We start from the raw sequence: 21,876 nt of genomic DNA, 5'->3' as shown, positions 1-21,876 counted from the left end.
ATTGAAATGATTGACACTTTCTATCCAAACTTTCTCTTTCTGTATACTTGATATCCATTTTTGGCTAAATGCTTTCAGTAAATTGTTACGTTATACAATTTTAATTTGGCCACATTCAACAAAGTCATCATATTCTTTTTATAGAAGTGTTGCCACGTACAACTATTATAAGCTTTTTTTGTATTTGCTTTATAAAGCAATACATTTTCTGGAGAAATTAAAGTGTTGTTGTTTTTTCCCCTGTAGCATGATCTGGAAACATGGATGAGTTTAGACTCACTGCCTTCCACTTCACTTTTAGACACACTTCCCATCATGCCCTAAGCACTTCCCCATTAGGGAAATGTATTGTAAAGTATGCTCCACTTTATCAAGGGAATGATTTATTCTAGGGTTATTTGGCAACACAAATTAGTCAACACTCATACTCCTTCCCCTATGGTTTTGTGCTGTTCTACCAAATCTGGCAACACAAATAACTGTTGGTTGACTGTGATTTCCTGTTGGCTTTTCTAGTATGATCTGGCAACATGAATGTGTCAAGACTCATACCCCTATACTTTGATTTCTTGCTGTTTTATCTACATGATTTGGCAACACAAAAAAGTCAACAAGTGTACCTCAATTTAATTAATTATAGTTTTTAAAACACCTAGCAACATAAAAGGGTTAATCAAACCTAGTTTACCTAATTTCTTATTGTTTTTTTTCCTAGTATGATCTGGCAACATGAATATATCAAGACTCGTACCCCTATTCTTTGATTTCTTGCTGTTTTATATAGTATCATTTGGCAACACAAATAAGTGAACAAGTGTACCTCAATTTAATTAATTACAGTTTTTAAAACACCTAGCAACATAAAAAGGTTAATCAAACATTTAAGTGTACCCCTTAAATTAATTATTTACAGTTTTTTTTTTAAATGTCTAGCAAAATAAAAGTGCCTACCTAGTTTACATAATTTCTTATTGTTTTTTTTTTTTTGTTTTTTTGCTGGTATGATCTGGCAACATGAATGTATGAAGACTCTTGCCCCTATTCTTTAATTTCTTGCTGTTTTATTTAGCATGATTTGGCAACACAAACAATTTAAAATGCACCTCATAAATGTAATTAAATCATTGTTTTTAAATGTCTAGCAAAATAAAAGAGTCAATCAAACCAAGTTTACCTAATTTCTTATTGTTGTTGATTTTTATTTTTTTATATATTTATTTTTTGCTAATAAGATCTGGCAACATGAATGTGCCAAGACTCGTAACCCATTCTTTGATTTCTTGCTGTTTTAGCTAGCATGATTTGGCAACACAAATAAGCAACATGTGTAACTCAATAATTTAATTAATTATTTTTTTAAAATCCCTAGCAACACAAAAAAGTCAATTAAACCTAGTTTACATAATTTCTTATAGTTTTTTTTTTTTTTTTTTTTTGCTAGTATGATCTGGCAACATTAATAATTCAACATTTGTACTATGATCCTTGTGACTTCTTGCTGTGTTTTTTCTAGCATGAACTGGCAACATTATTCAGTCACTTATAAAAAACTTATAATGTACCATTTTCCATGTTATTTCTAATATCATCACATGAAAAAGTCTTCCAATATGTCTTTAACAACCAGTTGCTCACTTCAGTTTATTTAACACTTCATAGAGTTAATTTGATTGTAAAATACATTTGTTACTTCCAAAACTAGCTCTAACTAACCAAAAACAGATCTAAAAGTAGATTATGTGATGAAGTGCATTTATGCATCTGAAGAATGTGTGTTTTATGACTTTGCAGTTGTTTGGCACAGTGTGGCAGTGAGCATTCACCTTTAACATTAAGGTTTAGTGTTCCAGTGAGTCCTGAGGCCCCGGGGATCATGACCTGGCACACGTACCGCCCTGAGTCTGATACTTTGGTGTTGTTAATGTACAGGGACAGGTTGGTGTTGGGCATATTGTGGAAAAAACCAACTCGACCAGCAAACTGTGAGGTGCCATGGCTGAAGTCTCCATTGACGAATGAGATGATCTGAAGAAAGACAGAGAGAGAGATCACAATTATAAATAAATGAGGAAGAAATATTTAAAAACAAGCTTGGTGAGATTTACCAACAAATAGGTATTAATATGCAATTAAAAGCGTATCATGGTTTCCACATAAATATTAAGAAATTTGACAATCACAATTATAGTAGAAAAATATCTTTAAAAAAATATTTAAAATTTAGATGTATTTACAGTATATAATAAACTATGAAAGAGTCATTTATTGATTAGTTAAAACAGTAAAATAATTTAAAAATACATTTCAATGTTATTTCTTTCACTGATGTAAATGCTGACTTCTTTTATATCATTCAGAAATAATTCTGGTTTGCTGATTTAGTGCTCAAGAAATGTTTTATTAGACTAGTTTTCATTAAGTATTAAGACCAGCCAGACAGAATCTGTGGACGTATTTATCTATTTCTGCTATTTTGTAAAAAAATCTGTTGATTTGTACGTAATGATTTGGGGAGGATAAAAACTAAAACTTAATATATGAAATAAAAAAAATAATACAGTACCTTATCAACTTTTCTTTAATGTTTACAAATCAAATCCAATTAGATACACTTTTTGGGTAAACAAAGCAAGTTTCACATATAATATATCTACTAAAAGACAGAGAATATTCCTTTACAAACTGTATTGAACTGTACTGTATTGAATTGTATAGTATATATGAAAATTTTCATAAAGGTTGCATGGTGGCGCAGTGGGTAGCATGTTCGACCTCACAGCAAGAAGGTCACTGGTTCAAGCCTTGGCTGGGTCAGTTGGTGTTTCTGTGTGGAGTTTGCAAGTTCTCCCCATGTGATCATCTCCCAGTGATTTGTTGCAGCTGGAAGGGCATTCGCTGCGTAAAATATATGCTGGATAAATTGGCGGTTCATTCCCCTGTGGCGATCCCAGATTAGGGACTAAGCCGAAAAGAAAATTAGTAATTTAAAAACTAATTAAATATAAATCTGCGTTCGCGTGGGTTTCTTCTGGGTGCTCCGGTTTCCCCCAAAAGTCCAAAGACATGTGGTACAGGTGAATTGGGTAGGCTAAATTGTCTTTAGATTAATAAAGGGACTAAGCTGAAAAGAAAATGAATAAATTAATGAATGATTGGATAAATATACATTTATACAGATTTACACAAGCAAATATATAGACTCGATGGGCTAAAAATCTGCTGATTTCTGTGCGTGCAAATTCTATGTGGGCCTAATAAGTAATAAAGTTATTAAGTAATATTCATCAAATGTTAAGCAGCAGAGCAATTCCATCCAAATGTCAACCTTGAAATGAAAAATGCCTCATAAAAGGCAAAAAATGTAAAATTAAAATTAAAAAAAATTGTCGTTATATAGAGACAACTCTTATCCTATTGATTAGCATTGTTTATTTTGTGTTGTGCAGTTTAATGTCTACATATTACTGTGCTGTAAATTTGCATACTTCTTTGGTCACATCCATAATGCACGCTTATTTCCCTCAATTAAAATATAAAACATGTTTACAGTTTGATATTTTTGATTCCTTAACTCAGTGGTTGGTTGTTTTGAAAAATATAAACAAGTGTTTCAATACACTGTACACATACTGTACATTTTCTGTGGATTTAAGTTTCAAGTTTTTACTGCAAATATCACATCCATAATCCTGGAATTGTTCTGCATATTAGAAATTTACAACAACAAATCCTACTTATGGGGCCAAAATATATAATACATTAAAAAGAAAAGAGTATTTTTTAAAGTACTGCAAAGATACAGTTAAAAACAAAAAGAAAAGTGAGTGATTTAAGGTCATTAATCTGTCAGCGGGGACTGGATTTCTCAGCGGACAGGTCTAAAAGACTCAAATCAGTTGATCCTTCAGTTAATCTCAACTGAAGAAAACGCAGGATAGAGGATTTTTGCAATCTGCAGATAATGCTTTCTTACAGAGTAATGAGATACCATGTGATGATGCAAAATGAAAGACAATTGCTGCCAAGAGTGGACTTTTTCAATCACAGTATTATACTAGCTCTTAAAATAAGATTTTCTAAGCTTGCAGGCAATATGAAATAGATGATAAATATTATAAAATAAAATGTGATTCTGTGATGACAAACCATACATCTGGGCATCCATTCTAGACTTAATTAAAAATACATAGGCTGTTTCCCATTTTTAGAAAGGTTTCTTAGAAAGCATGTTGACTTACTCATGGAGACAATGGAGAGTTTTCTTGATAAATAATGGAATGTTTGGGTCACACTTTATTTTAAGCTGCAATTGAAAAATTCTGGTGTAAACACCTCTTAAGTGCGATCTGAAATTTTCTTCTAAAATGAACTTTTCTCTCAGGATCTTTCAGGTTCAGTTTTATTAACATCTTTAAAAATGACTAAACATAAGTATATGAGTGATTTAGCTCAATAAATTTCTATTTTGTTTGCTTAATAATGAGACAGTTGTTGGGTTTAGGTATTGGATTAGAGATACACTAAATGACAAAAGTCTTGTTGCCTATCCAAGTTTTAGGAACAACAAATAATAACTTGACTTCTAGTTGATCATTTGGTATCAAAAGTGATTTATATGAAAGGCAAAGGCCTCTAGATTACGCTTATTTTAGCAAAATAAAATATGATCATGCCTTGATTTTTAATTATTTAGTTTGGACAGTAAAGTCTGACTTTGCTTAGACAAAAGTCTTGTCAATTAACATAAATATTGTACAGTACAGAATATAAAGTCATGGTGCAGTGGAAAAATAATGAATATTGTTTATGACTCCCAAGAGCTTGGAGGACTGCATCCATACATCTCTGCAATGACTCAAATCACTAGTCAATAAAGTCATCTGGAATGGCAAAGAAAGCGTTCTTGGAGGACTCTGGATACTGAAGTATGAGAAGGAGTGCTATCCTGCTGAAGAATTTGCCCTCTCCTGTGGTTTGTAATGTAATGGGCACCACAAATGTCTTGATACCTCAGGCTGTTGATGTTGCCATTCGCACGGCAGATCTCTCGCATGCCCCATACTGACTGTATGATTTTTCACCATGATTTTTCTAAACTTGACTGATTTCTGTGAGAATCTTGGGTCTATGTGGGTTCCAATAGGTCTTCTGCAGTATTTGTGATGACTGGGATGCAGTTCAACAGATGATTCATTTAAAAAATCTACCTTCTGCCACTTTTCCAAATGATCAACTAGAAGTCAAATTATTATTTGCTGCTCTTAAAACTGGGATGGACGATAAGACTTTAGTCAGGTAGTGTAGAATAGATAGATAGAGGTAGAATAAGATCACACAGAATATGTACAAGTATAAGTACAAATAAACAGCCAATATCTTAATAATAAGCCACTATTTAATAGTGAAAATTAGCACTTTAATTAAAGTGTTACTAATATTTGCTCACTACAACACTTACTTCTCACTAGAAATGACATAGAAAGTGGAGAAAATGTATAAAAAGTTTACATTTACATACAAAATGACAAAGTGGAGCTTCAGAATTCCAACTTTACAGTATTGATTGATATAAACTCCAACAGGGCTGTGCGTTATTATGATATATGATATTTATATAATGATTAAAATATTGGAAATGTGCATATTTGCTATATACAAATCAAAATGGTTGTGATAAATTTGTTAAATTTTCTTTACACAACTGCAAATACAATCTGAATACTTCTGTAAAAGTTAAAATAAAGAATAATTATTCACATTTATATCAATATTGTGCATGTTCATTTTCACACTATATTGATTATCAGCATATGTCTAAACATAACAATGATTTCAATATTCTTAAATTCCCTCCACAGTCCCCAAAAAGAGCACCTTTGGGATGTGCTATAATAATTTAGGAGCTTTTGACACCTTTTAAAAATAATATTAATAATAATTCACAATGATAAATTCATAATCCAAATCCTAACATGCACAGATGGTGTTAAACTTTCTGGCGTCTGCACAAAACTCATGAATGACTACAGTCCCATGGATAATACTGCTTCCAAATCTAATTTGCTCCTACATGACATTATCGGATTTCATTATAAATCTACGCTGAATCCTTTGGCTTCACGTGAGAAAAGCTTGTGATCATGAGAAGAGGGTTTATTCTGTGCGCACTCTTGACCTCTGAGAGTGACCGTTATATTACATCAGTGAGATCCACCCTAAAGACAGATAGCACTATGAATCATTCAAATAATTTTCAGATATTTATGAAATCTGATTGATGATGAGGTCAAATAAAATGCACACCACACAGGATACCGCATTGATTATCAACCACAACATGCCTAGTTAATGAATTATATTACTTCATAAAGTTTGTATTATGATTATTATCAATAGAGAAATACATGCATTTAAATTTTTTTCGGATATTTCCTCTGAAAAGTTATTACTATGAAGCTATACGGTTTGTTCGCATCAAGACTTACGGTTCAGAACAGACGTGACCCGCATTAATACATTTTTTTAAACTTGTGAATTAATCCTAAATTTGTAAAGATTGCAGAGAGATCGCCTCTCGGGTAATTCAAATCACGTGCATCAAAGCAAGACTGGGGATTTCCTGTTAAATATAATGATGACAGAAGTAGTCTTGATTAGCCTGCACTAATGCAAGATCGGGATCTCAACACCCACACAACAAATTATAAATGATGGTGATTGTTTATGGTAAATCACTGTCATATGCATTTAAATTGATGCTCAAAAATGAAAGTTGTAGGCAGCCATTACATTATTTAACCAATAGGTGGCGACAACCAGCCATCAAAAATATGACACTGAATAATTCTTCAAAAATGATCCATCTAGCAATAAAAGATTATGTTTTTTTGAGTGAATAACCGAGTCATTTATTGTAAATGAGACTAAAAATCCATATGGGTTGTACAAATTATACTGTTAGACGTATACATTTAGCCAGTGCTTAATTTGTGAATTGCGAGGTCCCAGAACAGATCGCGGTAACAGATCCAGCATGCTACCCGAGTATGTAGAGGTGTCGCGCATGAAAGTGGAGAACGGGGTGGGTGGTGGGATAGCAGAGGGGTGTCGTGGACGTAAGTTAAGAGCTGGGGCGGGGGTTGGTTTTAGCAGCAAAAAGAGGGTTGGGGAGTCGCGGAACAAACTGAAAGTGAACAGCGGATGAGGGAGGAGGGTGAAGAGGGGGATTGGTAAAATGAGGTGCAAATTAAGCCTTGCATTTAGTGTTATCAGCGTTATCATTGTTTTTACAACGATTTTCACAATAATTTTTCCCAGCACTGAATATTTTATTATTTAATTTTATTCAGCTGAGCAGACTATTTCTTAATTTTATTTTTAATATTTAAATAATTTTAAATGTTTTTGTAACAAATGGAAAGCAAATGACATTTGTTTCCTCCCCTTTTTGACTGATCCGAAAAAGGGTCTGATCTGTGACTATAAAAACATAACGGGGAACTCCAAATAACAGAAAGACAACACAATTAAATTAAATTCAAATTTGAAACTGAAAACATACCAATAAAACTAATAGACTATTATTGATAAAAACTATAGCTGCTTAATTAATCCATAAAATTACCTGATGCATATTTGAAGTGATATCACTGTATTTTATAACACTGCATGTCTCAACTACTCCACCAAAAAAACATTAAATTAATTCATAATAATTTTTTTCCTTCAACCCCAAATACCCTTTGCAATTATTTAGTACTAATAATTAATAAATTGCTTATTAGTTACTAAAGACTCAAATTATAATGCTAATAATAAGCAATTTGTACTTTTTTTTATAAGTTCATACATAGCAATATTTAATTTTACACAAAATTCTTATTTATTAGGTATTATTTAAATTTGTTCAGCAGTGTGGCAGTTTAATTCAAATCAAGCATAATTAATTTATATTTTCTAAACAAATTATCATTTTAAAGAGCATTTATCAAATAATCTGAGAAAAATAAAGTGTGTTATGAGTTAATAAAATGTATTATATTAAAAAGCAGAACTTATTTGTGTACATTTGTGCATGTTACACTGCTGGGCTGTCACTGCCACATACAAATTTACACTTTGCAAATATATAGTAATAAACAGTAAAAGGCAATCACCATTTCAGTGCTGGTAGCAGACTGCATGTAGTTCCAGACGACTGTGTTTTTCTGAAAGTCCGTACTCGAATATGACGCCTGCAGCACCACCATCTTCCCTTGGATCACATCCACATTTTCATAAGGCAACACAAGTTGGGCCAGCTCACCTGCACAGAGAAAAAAACAAACACAAAAATCTGATTAAAACCCTCCAAACACTAAATACTGACATTAAACTCGCTGACTGAAAGACCATGTGCTTTACGCAGTGGATGCCCTTCCAGCTGCAACCCAACACTGGGAAACACTCATACACTCTTGCATTCACACACATACACTATGGCCAATTTAGCTTATTCTTTGGACTGTGGGGGAAACTGGAGCACCTGAAGGAAACCCACGCAAACACGGGAAGAACATGCAAACTCTGCACAGAAATGCCAACTGACCCAGCTCAAACCAGTGACATTCTTGCTGTAAGTCGTGCTACACACTGCTCCACTAAGCTGCCTTTCATCTTAAGAAACATATTTCCTAAAAAAATATTCAATGTTGGTTAGATCACCTGCAAAGACAAAAAATATAGGCAACAAAATCGACACGTAACCTGTACACCTGTATTAAACCATTACACTCTAAAAAAAAAAAAAAAAAGGTTCCACTAAAGCCATTCATGTTGTCCCAACACAAATCGATTAAGTTAACGTAACGGACATAAATGGACTGAACATAAAACAATTAAGTTGTCCCAGAAAAAAACTTAAGAACTGTATTCTTTCAGCTCTTTTTAAATAAGCAGTTTGACCAAGCAGCAAAAATCACCTATTTTTGTGAAAAATCACAGACCACAAATCCAGATTCACTCCTTAAAAAGCCTTAAACTTAAGTTAAAAGCCGTGAAACAACTTACACTCCCCCAGCTGGAGGTACAGAAGCTGAATCCAGCCGTCCCGTTTGTTCTCCTGTTCCTCCAGTTTGTCCAAAACACTTCGACTCGGCTTTCGGAGAAAGCAATACAAACCTCACACAACGATTCTTAAAAGTGAATCTGCTTTTCAAATCCTCTGTCATTAGGACTTCGAAAAAAATAGATGACGTAACTGGCGAACATCTTGTTTTCGGATTAGCGAAAGGTATGAGTGAGAGCCTCGATGCTATGTGTACGTCCAATTCCCCTCCCTGAAGTGTAAAAGCTCTAATCCTCAACTAGAATTGGACATTTTCCTCTGCTTTATGTTGGGCTGGCTTGTCTTTAGCCCGATTACAAATGAGCAATGATAGATGGTGTAATTGCTTGCATTGACAATCGGTGAATAAAGCCGGTCAAATCAGAAATTTAGCCTATACTGTATGTGGGACAGGAGGATCAAACACTGAGTCGCATTATGAATGTATAAAGGAATTAATCTGCTTTCATGGAAAAAATCTTGATCAACATTTGATCTCTTGGGTCAAAGGGGAAAGCAGATTTTAGGGTTGGATCCCTTCCAGATTTTTTTCAAACACAGTGTCAGTTGTATTGTTTATCAAAAGAAGACAAATATAAATATTAATCCGGTGTGTTAGTTTTCCTCTCACCAATGTTTTTAGGCATTGAAAGAAACCAAAAGGCCACAGATGAAATGAACTGGCTCCATTTGGGCTGTAACTTGCACAATTAAATTAAGATTATTTATAAACAGAGATGGGCAGCATGGTGGCTCAGTGGTTAGCACTTAAAGCAAGGTCACTGGTTTGAGTCTCAGCTGGGTCAGTTGGCATTTCTGTGTGGAGTTTGCATGTTCTCCTAGTGTTCACGTGGGTTTCCTCTGGGTGCTCCGGTTTCCCCCACAGTCCATATGTATTGTAACCCTGCCGGTCCTGCTGCACACAACCTGCTCTGAGCTGGGATCGAACCGGCGACCTTCTGCATGACAATTGATTGCTCTAACAACGAGGCTAAAGACTGTGACCTCTAGCATCTGTCACTAGAGCACCAGAGGAGAGAAGTTTACCTGCAAAGCACTTACTAGTTGGCCTCCGTTACACATAGACATGCACTATAGGTGAATTTGATGAAGTAAATTGGCCTTAGTGTATGTGTGTGCATCTAAATCTGAGAGTGTGTGTGTGTTTCCCAACACTGGATTGCGGCTGATAAAATGCTGCGTTAAACATATGCCAGAATAGTTGGCAGTTCATTCTGCTGTAGCGACCTCTGATAAATTAGAAACTAAGCTGAAGAAAAATGAATGAATGAATAACCCAATATTTTTAAAGTGGTTTGTGGTACTTTCACTGTTATTTAACAACTAAGCAACCCTTAAACTGTCTTTTTCAACTTATAATATTTATTTTATTGATTTATATATTTATTATAACTTGGAATCATAAATGGATAGACCCATATGGCTTTTTTAATTAAGTAAAAATATTAATTTACATTTTGTTAATTTAGCTAAATTTACACAACTATTTTATTAAAGAAGATAATCAGTGACTGGTTTTTGTTTATGTGATTAACTTGCAATTAATTGACAACTACACTCCAAAAATATCATTATCATCTCAAATAATTGCAACTATCAAAACTAAATATTTATTTATGTATTTATTGCAATTTCACTACACTGCAATTTTGATGTAAAAGCATTATTGATAGGGCCAGACAAAATCTGCGGACGTTTTTTGCTATTTCTGTGGAGAATTTTGGTAAAAATCTGCGGATTTCTGCTGAATTATTTTGGGAGTATCATAACTAAAACCTTAATATATGAAATAAAAAAGTAAAACCTTTTTAACTTTTATTTAATGTTTAAAATGCAAATCCAATTAGATTCACTTTATATGGAAAAAAAAGCAAGTCTTTAATATAATATATCTACTAAAAGATAGAAAATATTACTCTACAAACTGCATTGTACACAAATCAGATGAAGATTTTTATTTTAGTCAATAATATTACTGTTATTAATTTAAAAACTGAATTAATATAGATTTACACACATTTACTCAAGTAAATAAACAGAATTATTGATGGGCTAAAAATCTGCGGAAATCTGCGTGTGCAGATTCCGTGTGGGCCTATTGATAACATACGCACACACATACAGTACACTAGAATTTAAATGTTTTGGGTCAAATTAAATCTATTTAATTTTAAACAAAACTAAAAGTATGAATAGATAAAATTGATTGAAAGTGAATATATATACTTCTTTTGATAGTGATATAATAAATCAATGTATATATTATATAACACACTTTTGTTGCCATACATGATTTATTGCGTTGAAATTTAGGGGAATAAATATAAATCTAATTTACGATCCATATGTAAAGTAATTTGACTAATAGAAAATGTGGGGTATTTGCAGCATACAAATCCTTTATTTTTTTAAATTAAAAATAGTTCAATGATTTGGTTAAGTTTAAAACAGCACAATTTATGTTTAAAGCTAGGAATAAACTACTTCCGAAATGTATACAAAAGTTTTTTGAAGAACGACAAGGGGGGTATAATCTGAGAGAAGAACTAAATTTTAGGAGGTTGAAAACAAGAACAACTTTAAAAAGTGTGTGTATGTCTGTACGTGGTGTAAAACTATGGAACAGTCTAGATCAGACTAAAACAACGTCAGGATATTAATCAATTTTTAAAAAACTGTATAAATATATATTAATAAAGGAATATAATGATGAAGGTGATTTAAAAAAGGATAAAAAGAGAAAAGTATGAAGAAATTTTAATTAATGGCTATTTGCAGTACTATGTTGTTGTTGTTGTTGTTTTTTCTTTTTTCTACTTGCAGTAATACATTTTTTTTCTTTTTTTTTCTTTGGGTCTATGTTACAAAATGAAAAGGTACAAATGCAATCAAACATATTATTTGTCAAAGATGCCACAAGGATCAAATATGTTTCATGTAAAAAGAAGAGATGAGTAAAAGAATAAATAAATTTAAGTAATAAACGAATGATGTATGTGGTAATGTGGGGTGGGAGAATAATAAGCTTATGCTTCATCCTGCTCCATTTTCGACCATGTTGAAATGTATTTCTTTTTGTTAATGATATTTTCTGTATGATATTTTTGTTCGAAAATAAATAAATCAAATCAAATCAAATATAAACATGTGAATGACTTCACGTTCAATTCAATTCCAAATCTGACCTCCGAAGACTACGTCAAATAATTCGGACTGCTGAGCGAATCACTAGTACAACCCACCCTACTCCCCAAGAGCTATACTTATCCAGAGCGAGCAGAAGGGCTGCCAAAATCACTCTGGACCCCTCACAGCCAGCACTTGGCCTCTTTGAACTGTTACCTTCTGGTCATTGATACAGAGCACTGTGCACCAGAACAGCCTTTGCCTTTCCTCAGGCAATCCATCTCATGAACACTTGATGATAATAATTATGAAACAAACATCCCGACCTGCTATACACTTTTTTTATACACATATTTAACAACATACTTTACATGATCATTTGCACATTACAGCTGCACATATAATGTTGTATAGTAATATACCTGTACATACACTTGTCAATTTGTACATTTGCATACACTACTTACTTCTATTTTTAAAATATATTTATTATCCGTTTCATGTGTCTGTAATTCTGTTGCAATGTAGAAGCTCTGCCACGAAAACAAATTCCTCGTATGAGTGAATATACCTGGCAATAAAGCTCTTTCTGATTCTGATTAACAAATGAAATGCTTAAATACCCAATTCCAGCTTTCTAGGTTTGACAACTAACAGTGTTTATTCATCATAACAAAAACTTCTCAAATGCTTTCAATAATCTGCATGCAAGGATACACACACAAAGCATGTTAAGCCTTAAGCAGCTTAAAAAGTAATGCTTAAAGACAAAAAAAAAACATGTTATCCATGGAGTGAGAAAAATAATTTGACCTCTGAAATTGTCCACAACTGCTCAGTAGAGGGCAGCAAAATACTAAACTCACTTGGATTCACTTCAACGCCACTTGGGATTTTTTTTTTACAATAAAATAAAATAATGTTTGATTAGTTAATAATTATTACAAATAAATAATATTAAATATAGTTAAGTTATGATACAAAAAAAGTTGAATAAAATAGTACTTCACCTCAATGACAAATATTTAAGTCTAACAAAATGTGTTTGGGCTGTTTAATCTGCACCAGCCAGCATTCCCAAGTCTGCTCCTCATCCCTGTTTCTCTACTAAAGCTTCAATAGGAGATGAATCAAGCAGCTCAGTAGGGAACCTGTGTCTCATTAATCAGAGCACTTTTGGGAGTGTTTCCCTCTCTTTTGAAAACACAAGCTGTCAGATCCAAGTAAGGATCTTAGCAGTGTTTAAATTCTCCAATTAAACTCGCTGATTGGAAGAATAACCTCAAACAAACACTGAAATATTTACTTGCTGCCACAGGAGGAAAGCGTCAAGATGTGATGTCATGTCCAGTGTGATGTTAAGTGCACACTAATTAGTGACCAAATCAAGTCAAATAATAGAAACACAGAGTCCAGTCACTGAAATAGAATTAGAGCACAGGATGTTGTGGAATTTGGCACTAATTTGAGAAAAAGTATTACCTCAAAATGTGCTTCCAGTCATATTTTTGACAGTGTATTACAGTGTTTATTTGGTTCATGAGGTAATGAAAATACAGTAGTTCATTACTTGTTGACTTGAACTAATGTTACCAAGTGCATCTTTGCATTTTAATAATAAATAAAATATTTGAGGATAACATAAACAGGGTTTCTGCAGGTTTCACCAAGTTAAATTTAAAACTATAAGACATTTCTAAGACCATTCTAAATGAATTTTAGATTTACACAGGGCTAAACACTAAGGTTCTTTTTTAATATCCCAATTGGAAAAGATTTCTTACTTGCCCTATCAAAAATTATTATAATTTAATACATTAAATAAAACAGTAATACTTATACTAATACTAATAATAATAATTACAAACAAAGGTCAGGTCAGTATCCTCAGCAGTAAATGCACGGAGAACGTTGTCCAACAAATGTTCATTCATTAATTTATTAATTTTCTTTTCGTCTTAGTCCATTTATTAAACAGGGGTCGCCACAGCGGAATGAACTGCCAACTTATTCAGCCAATGTTTTACACGGTGGATGCCTTTCCAGCTGCAACCCCACACTGGGAAACACCTATACACTCTTGAATACACACACATAGACTACGGCCAATTTAGCCAAACTTCACACAGAAAGGCCAACTGAGCCGAGGCTTGAACCAGCGACCCAGCAATCTTCTTGCTGTGAGGCAACTGCACTACCACTGCTGTGTATATATATATATATATATATATATATATATACATATATACAAGAAGGTTGCTGGGTCACTGGTTCGAACCTCGGCTCAGTTGGCATTTCTGTGAGGAGTTTGCATGTTCTCACTGCGTTCGTGTCACAGAAGTGTGGGTGCTCCGGTGGGTGCTCCGGTTTCCCCCACATTCCAAAGACATGCTGCAGGTGAATTGGGTAGGCTAAATTGTCTGTAGTGTATGAGTGTATGAGGGTGACAGGCCCAGACGACAGGCCAGCCGGAATTTGTAAAATAAAACAAAAAGTCGTTATCATATGGACCCTGCAACCATACGGGACAAAGGCCAAAGAAGAAGAAGATTGTTTGTTAGTTTCATGATTTCCAATAAATAGACAAGATTTTTGAAATATTCAAACTTTCAAAAATGGTATCAACAATATGTACATACAGAATAAACATACTTCAAAAAAGATTTTTAAAAAGTTTATATATTAAAAAAATATGTAAATATTATTTCAAATATGTAGAAGTAGAAGAAATGACAATAATAATAATAATAATAATAATAGTAATAATAATAGTAATAATAAGTAAGTAATAATAACTGAGAAAAATAAGTAATGTGAAGTGGATGATTTCCAATAAATAGATAAGATTTTTTGAACTGACAAAAATTACAATGATAATTTATACACATAAACATATTTCAGAAAAGAAAAAAGGATATCAATTGGGAAAAATAAGTCAAATAGTTCAAATGTTTTTTCCATAAAAGATTTCCAATAAATAGTCAGCATGTTCTAAAATTTAAAATATTAACAAAAATATATATTACTTAATAAAATTATAGCAAAAGATGAAAAAACATTTCATGTGGGGAAAAATGTTACACTAAACTTAAAAAAAATTATTATGATAAGTAACAATATCGACAGAAAACGTTTTTGATAAATATTTTGTAATCATATCGGCCACTGCTGTAAAAATAACCAAAAGAAAAAAGGACAAAGAGGATTTCTGAACCTTTGCGCATACAAACATCACAACATCTTCAGATTCAGCTCCTAATGACAAAACATTCAAACACCTTCCCAATCCCATCAGCCTAATGAGCCTGCAAATGATTTCTGCCATTATTGTCCTCCAAACTTCACATTCACATGCATAAATGTTTAGCTGTTTTGCAAATGTGCTTTCGTTGTTCGGTTGAGACGTTTAGAAAAGTATGAAGGAATGAGAAGAACACTCAGAAGGAGAAAAAGCAGATCATGTGAAAGTCAAATACTTAATGTGGACTTTGGATTCTTCGGAAATCCTCTTTATAATGGATGGAGAGCGAAGTAAGACTAAAAGAGATGAGGGGGGAGTTATAAATCTGCTCACATCATCCCCACAGGTCTGATCTGAATAATATATGCTGGAGTCTGGAGAATGGAGTGGAGATGGAAAGATCGTCAATTAAAGCTACATGTGACTTGAATTAATTTCGCTCCTGTCATGCCGCTGGAGATGTGATGAGGCGTCATCAACCAAAATCTATGTGGATAGCAGTAATGTTGGCATATTTAGTATATTATTGTAATTTATTTATTTTGTTTATTAGAACGTCAATGTTGGTTTTATTCAAGTAGGCTAATAAAAGGACTTCAGTATTATTATTCTTAGTTAACTAATAATTTTTACTTTTAAACTTTCCATTAAAATATATTAACCAAAATTAGCTGTTTCAGCATTGACAATAAAAGAAACGTTTCTTGAACACCAATTTATCACATACGAATGACTTCTGTGACACTGTAAACTTAATAATAATAATGATATAATACTTTAAAATAATACTGTTGAAGACAAGCAAAAGATTTAAATTTAATTTAAATCTTCTGTGGCTATATGAGGGCAACAAGGTGGCGTAGTGGGTAGCGTTGCAAGAAGGTTCCTGGTTCGAGCCTCGGCTGCGTCAGTCGGAATTTCTGTGTGGAATTAGCATCTTCTTCCCATGTTGGCGTGGGTTTCCTCCGGGTTCTCCGGTTTCCCTCACAGTCCAAAGACATGTGCTGTTGGTGATTTGGGTAAGCTAATATGGATACACCTTAATAAACTTTTCAGGAATTTCACAAGAAAACAATGGTGTGCTTGGTTTTAAACGTAACTTTATTCTTTCATGAGTTATTTACAAGCCCCCTCACATATACTAATGTGCCACAAACAGGAAGTTAATATCACCAACCATTCCCATTTTTATTAAGGTGTATCTATATAAATGGTCCACCCTGTATTTCACTAGATGGCTTAAACAACCATTTGCAAAAATAGAATGGTTGGGGAGATTTTGTAGGTAAGCGCATCTGGATTTTTATAAACTAGCTCCAATTAACTACAAAATAGACAAAAAAAAATAATAAAAAAACATACAAATGAAGGATAAAAAATAGTGCTTGATAATTTTCTGGAAAGTCCTAGTCGTACAACAAAATAAAATCTCATGTCAAATTACACTTTTAGTGAAATACATAAATGTAATGTAATTGACCTTTTTTAAAGCTACAAATGTTATTGTTTTTTGTGCCTGAATGCTTTAAACTCACTTTATATGTGAGTAAATAAAACAGATAAAAAAACCTAAAAAAACTCAAGCAATTCTGATTACGTACCTCTATATACATTTCTGGAGAGCACCAAATACATCCCAGGAGCTACATCTTTTTGCAGATTTTGTTTTTGCGAATTTACCAGAGCGAAAGTGCACTTCACACCTGCTCTACTCTCGTAAATCCACCAGAGGCCGCTGTTGACTGACTGACTGACTGATCGACCGATCGATAACCCCACCCACCCCCTTCCCTAAACCTAACCAATAGTGTTTAAAGCTGCGGTCACACTTGATTTTTCTCCCTATAGACTTCCATTTATATGCATGCAAATGCATCAGGCCGGAAACGCAGGGTCATGCGTTAAGTTTTGCAGGTTGCTGCGGTGCAAAGTTCAAACTTGGCGAACTCTGACATGCAAAATAGCATCACTTAACTGCGTGAGACCAATCGAGGATCAAAACATGACCTCTCTGGACAGAAATTTAAAACATGGAACAAATCGCTCGCTTTTTTAATGTCTAATCATCTTGTTTAATCCCGCCCCTTTTCACAGCGCCATATGACAGAATTTCGCACACACAAACTCTAGTGTGACCGCAGCTTTAAAAAGCACCGATTGTCCCGCCCACCCCGTTCCCTTTACCCAAATGTCGACGGAAAACTGTCCATGCGGAGGTAAGGGGTCAGCTGGTAAGCCAGAAAAGAAACGGCATCATACCGCTACGTAGCATTCATTTTAAGATTAAACGTAGCCGTATGTAGCTCTGGCTACATAATTTGCAATCTCCAGAAATGTATAAACCCGTAAGGTTACGTTTTCAGTATGAGCCTATGTTGAATTATAAACTTTAATTCTACAATGGTTACACTTTGCAATTAATAAACAAATAATAATATAGATCCATTCCAAATTGTGGTTCCTTGTCAACAATAATAATGCCTACTTAACATACGATGTGGAAATGTATAAAGTCAATGCTAAAGTCATGAAATATGCAGACCTATCTTCATACAATTTTACTCATCTAGCCTGAGAAATAACCATATATTTATAAATCATATAATTGATCTGTTATTTGTTATATGTGCTTCAGTAGGTTATTAAAGAATGCTTAAATGCACTGCATCTGTATTCTGAAATACATAAAACCAAAAATAGCATAATTTCTGAGATAACCCCATTATTCTAAAGTGCTGCGCTAACAGAAATCAAGACTCTTGATAATTGTGCTGTGCAAAGCCAGAGTAAAACAATTCATTTAAAGTCATCATGAATTCACAAAGTCATGTTGACTTCAATGAATACTAGACATTCTGTTGAGTATAAGCGACTAAATATTAACTTACTCTCATTTAAGTGTTTGTAGACAGCTAGTTAATAGAGTTACAAGAATAAGTTGACATGCTTTGCCAAATTACTTATAGTCAACAAAAGCCAAAGGGGACCATCGGAATAAAGCGTTACCTAACCTTCTTAAGGGAATCATGGATAACGTGATTCACAATGACACGAACACGGTCATTCAAGCACAATAAGTTTGTCCCTTGCGTACATTTATGTGCATGACTGAGATATGGAGAGATGTTAATGCTTTTAATTGCAGGAAGAATGTTATTTATTTTTCAGAAGTTGGCTCTGATAGTGAGTTCAGGAAAGGACTTTGATGCATCTGTCGGTTTGCGTGGATGTTGAGTGTTGGGTGGAGGCCATAATTTCCCTACTCTATTCTATCTACACTGCAAAGTCACAGTTAAAGCATTCCTTATTTGTGTCTTCAGTGAGATCTGAGACTGAAGGATTTTTTTTTACACTAAAAAGATTACAGATGCTCTGAGAAAATGAGCAATCTGAAACTGACAAATCTAATCAGATGACGTGGAGAGCTGAAGGCCAGGGTGGAGATGTAAGTACTGTAAATGAACTGGAGATCTGAAAAGAGTTGGACTGATGGCTTGCTTTCATGTTACTGATAAAACATTTACGTAGTGGTTTCGTGAGGAATGCTTTGGATAAATTAGAGAGGTTTTTTTGTGTGTGCCTTCAGGGGAAAATCACGATGTCTGGGTCAGAATTTTAAAGGTGAGTAAAAGTTGGTAGAGGTGTATGATTAATTGTCAAAAAATGTTGTGATCTTGATTTATGAACAAATGACAATGTTTGCCTATGTAGAAGTACACTTTTGTGCAACCTCAAATCAGAAAATTTGGGTTATTATGGAAAACACTAAATAAAAAAAAAGAAAGAAGGGATTTCCAAATTTACTTTGACTTGTATTTCATTGCAGACAAACTGAACAAAATATTTCATGTTTTGCCTCATTAACTTAATGTCATTTGAGAGGATACATCCTTTCCTCAAAAAAATGGAATGGGACAGGAGCAATTTAGGGCGCGTAATCAGGTAAACTGGTTAAATAATGAATTGATTTGAAACAGGTGATGTCGACAGGTGATTGTAATTATGATTGGTACAAAAGCAGCATCAAAGAAAAGTCTAGTCCTTAAAGAGCAAAGAGGGGCCGAGGATCATATTTGCCAACAAATAAGTGAGAACATTATTTAAATGTTTAAAAACAATGTTCCAAGTATCCAAAAATTTGGGTACTTCCCCTTAAACATAATTAAAAGATTTAAGGTATCTCGAAAAATTTTCACGTGTAAAGGACGGGCATAAGCTTAACAATCGTGATCTCCGATCCGTCAGGCTGTGCTACATCAAGAATCATCATTCATCAATAAGGCTGCATTTACACTGCATGGTTCAAGTGACTCGTTTCCGTTTTTTTTTTCTCTCATGTGGCACAGCGACCGATGTACATGTTAGCAGGAAAAAAAAAATAACATGAATTACGATTTACTCAAATTCAGGCCTTGTTCATATGTGGAAATGTCTCCAATATGAATCGGATCTGTGTCTGCAGTGGAAGCAGGTAGATCAGATTGTTACCTATCAATGTGTGACGCTTTCGTTTCAGAATTTCAGCAGAAACGCAAACCTTTACTCTCATACACAAGGAATAAAAAAAGCTTGCTAGCACAAGTATTTAGGTATGTTAACGAGAGAGAGAAAAAGCACAACATCTGCCATGTAACCAATATAAAATTAATAAAGATCTGTTGCATACATCACGTACATAAATCACGCCATGGACATTACATTAAAATCTCTACTGGTTTTAAAATGCCTAGATTAAAAGAAGGTGGCCAAATGAGAACTTTTCTGTCATAAACTATAGTAAAACAATCTGTCAAATTAATTTTTTTTTTTAATGAAACCCAGCAAATCGATTAAATATAGAAACGGCGAAAAGAGCCTTCTTTTATTATCAGCTGTCAGTCAGCACCCACTCTTTTTTTTTTTTCATTGTGCCTTTGCGCTGTGTAAAAGCAGACAATTGAATACGAGTCACTTTTAAAAGATCATGTAAGCAGGTCAACAAAAAAATAAATAAATCAGATACAGTCACAAAATCTGAATTGACCTTTAAGATCTGCAGTGTAAATGCAGCCTAAGTCATATCACACAATGGCTCAGGACTTATTAGGCAAACCTTTGTCAAGTACCACACAATATATAGTTACATCCACAAATGCCAGTTAAAACTCTATCTAAAACTCTAAAACTCTGCCATCAACTTCTCTGGGCTGGGAGGCATCTGGCATGGACCATCACACAGTGAAAACGTGTATGTGGTCATAAAACATTTGGTAATTCCAAAAAAGCTATGTCGTTTTGAAAATATAGTTTCAAAATTATTTTCCTCCACCAAATCCTAGTCAGTTTGTTATGCGCATACAACCAACAACAGCATACATTGGTGTCATGTGCTAATGAACCCATTAAGCTTATTAAAACCAGCAATTTAAGTAGAAAAATTCAGAAATCAATAATCCATCACCAACAACACAAAAGTTACATGAATAACTCAACATGTGTGTAGGTTATTAAACACAATATTATTATTGTTTTAAATCTTGTTTTATATAAATTTGAATATCCTAAATTGTTGCAGAAACCATTGAAGGTTGCTTTCTGTGACCTTTTTCATCTGAAAAAAGAAGAATTAACTTCTTATCTGACAAGGAATGTCTTACAATTCCCTTGTCTCATTTTGACTTTCTTCTCTGTTGGTGCTTCTTTTTCCAATCTCCTCTTCTCCTCTCTCTATCTCTTCATAATTACAGACAATGCTTGAAAGCGGATCGAGAGCATCAGCTCTATCAAACTGTGACTCTGTTTGGCTCATTTGAGAAATATTTGTGAGTCATTAGTTTAATTGCTGAAGCTAGATTGCGTGTAAGCCACAATATCTGTGTGTGTGTGTGTGTGTGTGTGTTGGGTTGTGATGATGAAAGCGACTGATAGAAGTGTCTAGGATTGACTTTAGTGAGGCTGAACGGCTCAAGGTTAATTGAAGCAGTAATGAGGGTGCAGAGAGAAATCTGATTCATGTGGAGAGTGTAAAATGGACAGGCAGAGACTATATAAAGTTCCACTCCATATCAAGACAACTGAAGAAACTGAAGTGTCTGCAGTAGGGATATTCTTTGTGATTATTATCATTTTTTTACACAATTATTTTAATTGCAAATTTAGCACATTTCTCTCTAAAATACAAAAAGCTAAATTTATTTAATAAATACATTTTTTATATTCAATGTAAAACAAAATTACGAGTTGGAAAAAAGCATAATTTGCCCCAAAATACAAAAAGTAATTAATATGCAAAAATAAACATTTCTTATAGTCATTTAAATGAATAAATAATAAAAGAATATGAACATTTAACTGGTAATCAAGCATATTTTCCACAGAAATAAGTACAAAATCCTTACATTCCATACAAAAAGCAAATGATATA

General features: G+C 33.6%; 1 protein-coding gene across 3 annotated transcripts in view; it reads right to left on the bottom strand.

Annotated features, from left to right (window-relative positions):
• esama (endothelial cell adhesion molecule a) overlaps positions 1-21,876 on the bottom strand; it is a 90,259-nt gene that overhangs the window by 14,137 nt on the left and 54,246 nt on the right. For 2 of the 3 annotated variants that reach the window (XM_073914259.1, NM_001115066.2), the window contains exons 2-3: positions 8,157-8,305; positions 1,824-2,025 (exon numbers count right to left, since the gene is read on the bottom strand). In XM_073914259.1, the coding sequence (XP_073770360.1) occupies positions 1,824-2,025; positions 8,157-8,305 (351 nt within the window). Of the gene's footprint in view, positions 1-1,823; positions 2,026-8,156; positions 8,306-9,048; positions 9,489-21,876 lie in introns of those variants that run through there. The other variant, XM_073914260.1, reaches the window with a different exon arrangement.

This window comes from Danio rerio, chromosome 10 (assembly GCF_049306965.1).
Source record: "Danio rerio strain Tuebingen ecotype United States chromosome 10, GRCz12tu, whole genome shotgun sequence".
In the NCBI taxonomy this organism is placed as follows: domain Eukaryota; kingdom Metazoa; phylum Chordata; class Actinopteri; order Cypriniformes; family Danionidae; genus Danio; species Danio rerio.
The sequence above is the reverse complement of the archived record's forward strand: the minus strand, read 5'-3'. Positions and strand labels throughout refer to the sequence as shown.